Source organism: Pyrgilauda ruficollis, unplaced genomic scaffold (genome assembly GCF_017590135.1).
Source record: "Pyrgilauda ruficollis isolate IOZ18807 unplaced genomic scaffold, ASM1759013v1 scaffold16, whole genome shotgun sequence".
Taxonomy (NCBI): Eukaryota; Metazoa; Chordata; class Aves; order Passeriformes; family Passeridae; genus Pyrgilauda; species Pyrgilauda ruficollis.
Window position 1 is genome coordinate 5,899,389 of NW_024514764.1, and position 11,252 is coordinate 5,910,640.

Here is an 11,252-nt window from a genome sequence, read left to right on the forward strand (position 1 = left end):
AACTTCCAATTTAACTAGAATACCTGGTTTTGACCTGTGAAAAGCCCTACCAGCACATACCCACAACTCTGCAGCGGGGGCAGGGCAGGGAGCAGGTCTGGGAAATTGTGCAGAGGCACAGCACGAACTTCAGCAATGTTTCAAGTACAATTTTATTTTCCCTCAGATGTGGTGCTAGAGCTAATTCATGAAATCACACAATGTGCAGTCTCTGTAAGCCTGGTGTGTGTTATTTGCAGTAATCTGTTCTATCTGTGCCTTTGCTTGTTCCTCTGTTCCCCAAGGTAGTGAGCCTTGACAGAAGCTGTGGTCAGTCTTTCTTCTTATTTCAGCCATTTTTTCTTCACTAGTGAAGCACTGCAGGCTGTCTGCAGCTCTTGTTTTTCCTGCAGGTTCTCATTTACTTCAGCAATCAATTTGGAAAGTTGTTTTGGTTTGAAATAGAAGCAATAATCTTGACTCTGGTTGTGTTTCAGTGATTTGGCAATTATTGTTTACTGTATTTTAATTTCTCAGGTCCAGCCACTTGTTTGTTATGATATTGTTTGTAAATTCAAAAGTAGCTGCCTCTTTGTTTCACTTTGCCAGTAACTATTGGGAAGTTAGAATGATCTGGGTAGCAAATACTGTGACCGTGCAGTTCATGCAGGTCAGTGCCGTCTTTCTTTAAAAAAATGCAAAACTGAAAGGCCACCAAGTTTTGAAGAAAGAAAAACCAAAATTAAAGTAACAATTAAAGTAAGCGAAATATTGAGGAAGAGTTTATAATGTGAGGGTGGTCTGGATTCAATGTAGTGATCCACAGAATCAGCAAAGTCAAACTTCTGTGGGCGGTACCCCAGCTGAGCTCGTGCCTTGTCTATTCGAAATGTGTGAGTTACAGAAATGTTCTGTACCTGCAGGGAAAAAGAGTCAACATACAAAAAGGTATGACTACACAGGCAACTGAAACAAACTGTAAATGGTAGCAAAGACACAGTTAAAGGAAATGTAAAATACAAAAAAACCCCACAATATTATATCAATGTCCTATGAGTATTGAACATATTATTTTTAAAATTGTCCACTCAAAAGGAGATTCTTGAAAGCACAAAGAGACGTTAAAAGATGCAAAGTAGAATCTGTAAAATCCACAAAAAATATTCTGCAAGTGTTCTCTTGCTTAGGTACTCAAAGAGTCAGACCAAAGTCATCTCGTAGGTTCCCAAAGGCCCAGCCAAGGCATACAGGATACTGACCCTTGGAAGAGAGGAGCTGAAGAAGCCTCTCCCAGATTGCAAACATAAGCTCTTTTCAAAAATCATGGCAACCAAGCACAATATATTGCCTAAATTGTACACAATGCCTGTATTTGCCCTGGAAACTGGAGGCTGAAGTAGCTCTGGGTGGATTTTACTTTCTGCTGACTGAAAGTCTCCCTCAGATGAACATGTATGGATCCCGTGGGAATTAAGGAAAGTTTACAAACACAGACTTTACCTCATTTCTGGTCAGCAGTGGGGGCAGGTCAACAACTGGTCTCAGAATCGCATGAAGGTGTTCCATGAATGTGGCTGCATAACAAAAGATTTTGACTTCAGGTAAGAACAGTAAATTGCTTTGCCACTGTGATTGTGACATCTGTCACTCTGTAAATGCTCACTAAGGATAATCACAGACCTGACATGCTAACACCATCTAACTACTTGCTCACAAGGGGCTGGATTTAATCTTAATTGTGCTTGTGGAAAAAGGATTTGGAAAAGGGAAAAAGAGTTGGGCACAGATGTAGTGAAAAGATCATGAGGCTTCATAAAAAATATGGCAACAGAGAACTCAGTTGGATTCTGTCTGAGTTGCAGTGGGGGGTTGATTCTGGAGAGAGCAAGACATTTACCCGTGCAGCAAAGCAGATACTCTTCAGAATATTTAATAAAGTCATGGAGTTTTACATTTAACTTTTTGTATCAACTCCACAAAGTTATACCTCTGTTAGGTCCTACATAAAACCTGTTTTAGTGGGACTTGAATAAGAGATCATTCTGCTTTCAGCATACTGCACGGAGGTGAGTTTTACACTGCTAAACACTGGATGAGCACACAGCATATTATTTTTATACATGAAAATGAAAATTGTGGGCAAATAAAACAATATTATATTACAGTTAGGAATGAGAGTAGCTTGAACAGGAAAGAGAAATGTTGATAAAATATTTTACCTGATGCATAGACTAAAGAAGTAGGAATACTTATCCATGGCTTACTGCAACCTAATCTTTCAAACTGAAAAAGATTTAAAAAACAATGAAAACCCCCAGAAACTTTAAACAAATTTTAAAGTTTCAATATAGAAGATATTTATGGAAATATTTACTGTTAAAACAGAAAAATTAATCATGGCTCTGAATATTTACTATTTTTCATTTTTAAGGAGATGCCAGTTAAATGCCACTCACAGACACTATGTCATTTTTGTATCTTAAAAGAAGGAAAGAAATTACAATAATTAATTGAAATGTCATCGTGTGCTGATACCTAATTTAACATCATGACATGTTTATGGTTTTGGGCCTATCATTAACAACAACATGGTATTTTGAAAAGAATGAACAGATGAATACTTAAGATTTACACTTTTTGCTCACCCAAAATGCCCATTATTCCCATCTGCATGCCCCATAAATGAGGACAGTAACAGCTCAGGATAGGGTGCTGGTTTAGATGGTCCTTTGGTCTCAGGGAAGACATTTTCTTTAACTTAGTATTTTGGGTGGGCTTTGTTACAGTGCTAATCACACTGAAATTCAAGCAGGAATTAAACCCACATTCAGAGAGTTCCATGTGGAACTCTTCCCACCCAAAGCAAACATACAAAATAGAGCATGCACACAAAAGCTGGAGTTGCATACAGTTAAAGAAATGAATGTACTTGGAGATCAGTATTGCACGTACAAGGGGAGTGAGCCATTCAAAAAGGTTGGACTTTTCTCCATCATGAATGAAATACACCTGGCCACTCTGTTAAAGAAGTAGAGAAGAGACAAGTCAGTAAAAATAATACTGCATATATATTGACTTCTTTTTCTTTATCTCACCCCTTATGAACAGCTTAAAAATAATACAGCAATATCAAATATGAGTGGATGCACACAAGAGTCACAAACTCTCTGCTTGTGTTTCATTCAGTGGCACTGTTGGGTGCAACAGAACTGGTGAACAGGTGGCTTGTGTGGTTAACATGCCTTGGAATAAATGGTTTATTATGGATGTGCCTGTTCAGAGTGGCTGTACTGACTGTGCAGAGGCACCATTGGAGCTGGTGCTGGATCTCACTGGTGCTGCTGGCACGTGGCCACCAAAGGAGGGGACATGTTCTGCTCTGGGTCTACTTAAGGCTCACTGGAATCCAGAAGACCCCTGTGTAGCCAGGCTCTATGTTCCTGCTTTCCTTTTGCTTTCAGGGTTTTAGAAAAAGTAGTTTAATCTACTTTGAACCCCTTTCTAATATACTCTCAGGGCAATGCTTCTAGGTGATTAAAAGCCTGTATTTACAAGGAGGAAAACAGTTGTGACTGTTTTTGAAAGCAATGAACCCAAATGAAATGTGTGTCTGTTGGCACATGGTATGGGAAGAACTGACCATCACAGTTCAGAACATTAAATCTGGACCTGTACAGGGGAACAGGATGAATCTGCCTGAACTTTCACTTTCATCTCCAACATAGCAAACATTCTTTGCTCATCTTCCAGAAATTATAAATATTGCATTTTAAAAATGCAAAGATGGAGACATTTTTACAGAACTGAATATTCCATCTCTTAACCAACAGCAACAGCCAGCACTGTGCCCCATCCCACATTGCTCATTGCTCACTGATCAGCTGCAAACACAGACAACAACGTAAGCTGAATGACAATAACTCTAATTACTGCAGTGGTTACTGTAGCACAGGATACAGTGGCAGGATCCACTGTCAAGTGAGACCTGTGGTGGTTTTACTGTGTACTTACAGCTATGTAGTTCTTTTCAGGGGTGAGAGCTTCAGCAGCTAGAATATGAGCTTGTACAAAATTGTCTACATGTATCCAGTTCATTTGAACAGTAGGGTCCCCAAACTTGAAGCTAAGTAGCCTTCTCTCAATAATCTTCTGTAGATATAAATAAACATGAAACCATAACAAAATGAGTTTTGGAATGAGGTAAAGTGTACTTTCTTGTCCAGCTAAATGTAGGTTTAACTCTACTTAAAAAAAAAAAAAAAAAAAAAAAAGGAAATATATGAATCAACTAAAAATATTCAAGGGAACTGCTCTTGAGAAAATGTCAAAAGATGTATTGCAATATTCCTGAATTTACAAAAATACAAGTCTGTTCTAGGGATAAGTAAAATATTGTGTGGAAAGGTAAGTTACAGTTCTGAGTGGATCAAAAGTATTCACTAAATTGGATCAAATTTATCAAATAGCTTTGGCTAGGAAAAACTGGAAGATACACTTTGGCTGGAAGGAAAGCATCCCAGTTTTCATTGAACAGGTGAATTTTAGAAAGTGCAAAACATGACATTTGCATGATGCCTTAAAATTGGCTCAGAACAATAAAGCTCAAAAGCAAATAGAAATTTTAAAATATTATATTCTTATTGGGGCTAAAATAAAATCTCAGATTTAACTAAAATTATATTTTCCATTCTTAAAATTATTTACGAGATGATAACATATAATTTGGCTGACTGCAATATAATTTCCTACCTCAGCCACAAACCAAAAATATCTATTATGTGCTCACCTTTATTATTTCCTGAAAGCTCTGTATATATAACGTATATATAAAGTATAACTTTATATTACACTAATTCTTTTTAAATAACTGGCTCACAGAATTCTGCAGGGACCATGTTCTAAAGGTCATCTGTTGGCCCTGCAGTTTAAAAGCAAGTGAAAAAGAGTAAAATGTGAACACCTCAGCTGCTGCCCTTCAGTAAGCTGGTGTACCAAAGGGTGCTTCCAGCTCTGGGACCTGCTTCATTGGACAGGGAAAGCTGTTAATAGTTGACACTGGAAATAAGATATTTTGCTGTATCTCTTTTCATTAATATTTAAAACCATTTGGTGTAAGTTGCATGTAAACAGACATTTGAAATATCATGGATTGGCCTGAATCTTACAGTAATCCTTGAATTATAAAGCTGGATTTTCATGTGTTTGTATTTAATAAAAAAACAAAGGCTTTTAAAATCTACACTTTACAGATATAATGCTTGTTAAAAAAAGTTATAATATTCTCAGCAGATGATTGAATTGTTGAATTGCTAACCAATAAGATCAGTCAATTTAGAATACAAATAAGTGATGCTCCTTTCAGCTTTTTACCCATATCCTAGAAAACTGCGGGTTAAAAAATTCAGATGACATACTGCTAGCCTTGGCAAGTGTCTCTGCTCTTCTGGTCCATAGATTCCTGGTGGGCGAAGAACACACGTGTGGAGTATTCCACCTCCTAGAACACGGGATAAGATCGTTCTTAAGAGACCTTCACATCACTACACCGGATCTTTGTTTGTATGAACAAAGGCTGAGGCAGCAGAACTTACTCTAAATTCATTTCACTACCTTAAAAAACAATACATACCAAAAAGTGCTGCATTAGTAGTTGGCTAATAAGATGGGAGAATCAGAGCATGCAAAATAGCAAGAAAAGATTGAGAGAAGTCCTGCAAGCGTAGTTGTGTTCCTAGAAAATACCAAATATTTAAAAATCTTTCTAATCAATCCCTTGTCCCTGTGCCAGTGAATGTGTTGGCTGTGGTGACGAGTTCACTGAAGTGAGCAGGTTGTTGAAAAATATATTGGATAGTGGAATGAAACCAACTAATCCCACACAAAATTATTGATGGGAAGCAGTGACCTGTTAGCAGTACAAGGTAGAGCTGAAAGATTCCCTCAGCAGCAGGTGCAGCTCCCACTGGAGTGAGGTAGAAGCTCTTGACAATTTCAGTGGGATCTTAAAAATCAAATCCTCCCATGTACATCAGCTGGCTGTTTCATCATGTGCTAATAATTGTTCTTAATAGTACTTGTAAACATATAAAATATCAGTCCTGCTATTACACAGAATCAAAATGGGATGTTTGGTTCTATTTCACAGACAAATGCAGAACTGTGTATTGGTCCTTTAATTAGGAGAGGCTTTAATGTGAAGAGCTGCTAAGGAAATAAAGGGAAAAAAAAAAACCCTTTTCTTATTTTGAACAAAATAATTTTGTTGGGATGGAGCTCCCATCATGGACTTTCTATCTGTAATAGCCCTCTGCAAGTATCAAGTGAAGAGTCTTTTCTGTAAGTTGTCCACAGCTAAATTTAGCTCAGTATCACTTGGTCACATAGAATCATGTTGCACTTTACATTAATTTGTTTTGCACTGGCAGTTATAGTATCTCACAGGTGAGCTTAAGTATTCAAGTGTATAACTGGCTTCCTCAACATGGAAAACTTTGGGAAGCACTAATAAATAATTCCAGGCCCTAGGCTCAGGTACCTACTTCAGATTTTAATATATAACTTGAGGGGGTGTGTGGATGTAACAATTTAATCAGCATTCGTGTTTTACTTATATTGCATAAGGCAGTGACATTAAACACTTGTTTTTGTTTAATTTATAGCTGTCTTATTATTTTTCATTGACATACTGAACTTTCTGCTACCGTGCTAAAACCTTTTACTGACATTGTGGGAACTTCAAACCAATTAAAAGTAATTTTTAAATGAAAATACTTTAATTTGTGAGAGGAGGTTGGTAAATTAATTTCATAACTGCTGGGCAATCTTGTCCACTAAGGATTGATACAGGACACAGGATTTTGGGGAGGAACAAGAGGAGGAGAAGTAAATTCTACTACAAATTCATGCTCAGACAAAAGTACCTTCTAGTGAAGATCCATTCGCTGCCAGTACCATTTGTTCTGCAATCGATTTGGTTCTGGAATAGTGGTCAACGAGCTACAGAGAAAAAACAAATACATTTTTATCTGTTCTGAAATGATGGGACAGAGAGGCATCTCTTCTTCACTGGTTTTCACTTAGCAGATGGCAACAAATACCTCAAAATACAGAAGTTGTGGGGTATTAGGTTTGGCGTAAAACACATGAATATTTCTAAGGTAAAGAAGCATTTTCGTATATGCAAATCTGGTTAATTAATTTCAGCACATTTGAGAAGTAATAAATATATGTATGTTTTGAATGCTGCCAGGAATGTAATTGATCACTGCTTTGTAATCTGGATTTCTTCTTCAGGTAACGGAAAAGTCAAAAGCCAAGTTTTGAAGTCATTACACTTGGTCTGAAGTATCCTGCTCACTTCCATGTGGCATTGTCCCAGAGAAAGTGTTATTTAAAATGTTATTTGAAATATTCATATTTTAGCTCCATCTCTGTGAAGTACTTGATGGAGAGAGGAGGGACACAAAAAACAGCTGTGTATGCAAAGCAGCCAGAAGTACTTTCTCTGTTTTAATTAAATGCAATAAAACCATATAAATATAGGCTGCTTTTCCAGATCATCTCTACCTTGAATATATGTCATCCTCTAAGGGAAAAGCAGAAAAACCATGTGGATAATAAATAGCTAAAGAGGCACCAAGCCATATAACAGAATCCTCATGTCCAGGTGGAATATCCCTGATGTTAATGCAGCACTGTGGGAGTTATTTTCCAAAATCAAGGCCTTAATAGGAAAACAAAGAAATATATACTTTGATGTACATAAAACTGATGTGCCAAGGTTGTAAATAGCATCTTTAAAGAATGTAAAGAGTTTTCTTTTTTCTTTCATAGAATGACATAATGGTTTGGGTTGAAGCGATCATCTCGTTCCGACCTCCTCTTCCATGGGCAGGGACACCTCCCACTAGACCAGGTTGCTAAAATTCTCATTCCACCTGGCCTTTCTTGTGCCTGGATGCTTGCATCAGGCAAAACTCTGTTATAAAAACTCCAGGCTTTTTCAGAAACATGGAAGTAAACAGAGAAATTTGAAAATACAAGACAATGAAATACCTTGTCAATTGGGAAATACGGCAGAGATTCCTCATCCCCGTCTTCAATGGGAAGCCCTCCAAACACCACATTCACTGAGCTGGTGTAGACCAGCCGAGGGATGTTTTTTTGTTTGCAGGCTGCAGCAATGAATAATCAATTACTTTAGTGGAAAATTATTTGGGGAAAAAAGTTAGTGTGCTATTTTTTCTAAGAAAGTGTCAAATCTTAAAAGAGAAAAGCCTTCCATTCTGTGACTGGGTGAGTTGAAATGCAGAGCATATTTAAAGGTAAGACATCAGTGCAGAAGTGCTTTACACGCCGGCACATCCTAAGCTGGGTGCCAGCACCGTGCCTCAGGAGAGCTCCTCCAGCCTGCTGGCATCAGGACAGAAGTCCTTCTGCCTCAAGGGCTGCTCACTGCCTGCACACAAGTTGTTAGCAAGCAGGTTAACTACTACAAAATACACAGGGAATTGGTTAACTCCTTACATGGATACAGATTCTGACATCAGTCAAGCAAGGTGTTGAACAGCTGAAGTAGCTGAAGTACAGTGCTGGCTCTCATATCACATCTCGTAGCAGAACTGAGCATAACACCACCAGCCCATGACAGGTTTCCTCATTTTCTGCCAACAATGTAAAGTACTTGGTGACAGACAGAGTGTGCCAAAAAGGCCAGCTGGCTTTCTCTGAATTGGATATGATGTTTGATATGCTGTACTAACACCCAGTGGCACAGTTAAGTACGTACCATTAAGGATGAATCTTGTTCCATTAATGTTTACAGATTCAATCTCTTTTTTATGCAACTAGGAAAAGAAAAAAATTGTGCATTTTATAGTAATAATACATACTCAATTCAATAGGGGGATGTTATAAACATCCCCAAATAAACATAATTTAGTGCTTTGACTATTAAAAATGCCATTTAGACTGCTGTTTCAGACTTAAGTCTAATCATGATTTTTAAACTATACCTGTATTTTTCTTGTATTATTAAAGACTAGTCTGCTTGAAGCAAAGAAAATTGTAGTGCTTCCAAAAATATATGTCCAGTTATTACATATCTTGCAGCAGTATGTTAAATATCTGTGTTTCAGTAGCACTTTAGTGACCAGTTGCCTCTAACTAGCAATTCCAGTTATGCATTGCTCAGTGGCAAACAACTTTGAGTGAGCTGTTCTATCCAGACAGGGTAATTACTGAAGTTCCTCTTATTAAAGAAAGTAAGAAAGGGGTGTGTTTGTGTGTGGATGTGTGTGTGTGTGTGTGTGTGTGTGTGTGTGTGTGTGTGTGTGTGCGTGTGCTTATAACTGTAATTATAAAATTGTGACTCAGAGTCCTACATCAAGTGCATTTTTACCCAATGGTGAACAATTAAAGACTTCAAATATTGTTATAATTCAGATATATGAAGTAATTTATAATTTAGTTACGGTTTTATTCCTCCTAATGACCTTACACCTAGGAGATTCATGTGAAGGTTTAGGGAAGAATCAGGGTTTTGGAGGGAACCAGCCTCCCTTGTCCTTAATTTTGTTTTCACAGAACTTTTCAATGCCATTTCCATGTCAAACACCTTCCCAGGGTGCTGGCGGAACCTCTAATGGACAGGAAATCATTGCAAGCAGCCTGCTTGCAGCTGGCACTCACGTTTGCACAGAGCAATTTACCAGAAACTGGGGCAATATAAAGAAATTAAATCTGTCATGCAGTGTTACAGCATGAAAGTCTCACCCTCCATGTGGGCAGTCACACAGAGCAAAACCAAAACTATGTGGACTCACCTGCTGTGTTCCTGACATTCCATACGAAGCTACGTGAAACACACAGTCAGCCCCTTCACAGACTGCCAGTATGGCACTGTAATCCCTGATATCTGTCTGTAATACACAAGAAAAGATATTTGGACATGAGATCAAAGCTGCAGGTGAGCATTTGTCATATAGTGGGTTAGCACAGAGGGAATCCATACATAGAATGCATGTATAGGACTGCATCCTTTACAAGTCCAAGTATCCTGGGACTCAAAACTGGGCACACCTCCCTACTTGCTGATAATTATACTTTTCTTCCATAGAACCCAAAGAAATTTGAAGACATTCATTAAGGTTCACAATAGTCCTGTGTTTATTCTACAGGTGGTTAAACTAAGGCCTAGATGAAGGCAGGATCCCGAGAAGTCAGGAGTGAAACTGTTCCATGCATTACAGGTTTTGCTGGTTTTCCTTATTTCAGATATACTAAAATCCATTCACCAAAACTCATGTGGGATGTTCACAGTCAAAAAGGTTACTGAAATTTGAAATAGTTGGCAATAGGTATTTGGATTCTGTGAAAACTAGGAAGACATTATGGAAAAGGCAAATGAACTAACTTTGACTGTTGGGAAGATATTATTTATCATACCTCAATCCACACCACTCCACTGGGAATCACCCACAAAGGCTTGTGTATGTCACACAGAACAACAGAAGCTCCTATGCTGGCAAGAGCACATCCCAGCTTGTATCCACAATAGCCAGCACCTCCTGTCACCACGGCTCTCATACTGATTTTATTGAGTGTTCCAGCATGTTTGCTCCGTTTGCAGTCAGAGGTTCGGTGATAGGGTGTTACTCCACTCATTTTCGGTTTTGTGTCCATGAAATACTGTCCGGCACTACCAGATACATGTAAAAATTCCTTCTACACGGAGAAAATTGCTCCATAACACTCCTGGATGCAGACAATTTCAGGGAGTTTCATATTGACAAGATCTAGTCACAGCAGCAAAATCTGGCTTTAATGCAGCCTGCCTAAGAGAGATAAAGACAAAAGCAACCCAAAATTTACAGTGCCCAGTTTACTGCCAAGACTGAGAGAAGTGGTGTTTCCAGCTTCTTTCTAAGTACCAGCAGCTAAACATAAATTAAGAATACACTGAGTTGTTATCATTGGCAGTGCTGGAGTTGAGATAGATGAGGATGTCAGGAGGAAGAGGGATGCCTGATCCTTATAACTTAAGAAGGTGTATCAGAGAACAAGGCTATCAAATCCCTTCCTTTCGAGGGGAACTCGAATAAAATAGCTGCTATACTATAGAAAGGGTTAATAACTGCATTAAGAAAAAAGTAATAGTGAATGACTTATTTTCTGAACATGGGGGTTCTTGCCCTTCTAGGGGCTTCTCACCGGCAGTCAGGACATTTCAGAGGCCGTGGCTACCGACTCCCTCCGACACCCAGTCCCTGCCC

At 38.4% G+C, this 11,252-nt stretch overlaps 1 protein-coding gene across 1 annotated transcript; it reads right to left on the reverse strand.

Moving 5' to 3' along the window:
* Positions 1-650: 650 nt before the first annotated feature.
* LOC121350864 (putative short-chain dehydrogenase/reductase family 42E member 2) lies at positions 651-10,764 on the reverse strand. The gene is given in 11 exon segments (XM_041462595.1): positions 651-896; positions 1,480-1,553; positions 2,199-2,262; positions 2,932-2,997; positions 3,991-4,128; positions 5,394-5,476; positions 6,900-6,975; positions 8,035-8,153; positions 8,768-8,825; positions 9,804-9,899; positions 10,426-10,764. Coding segments are annotated over 11 exon segments (1,359 nt in total).
* Between the last annotated feature and the right edge of the window lie 488 nt (positions 10,765-11,252).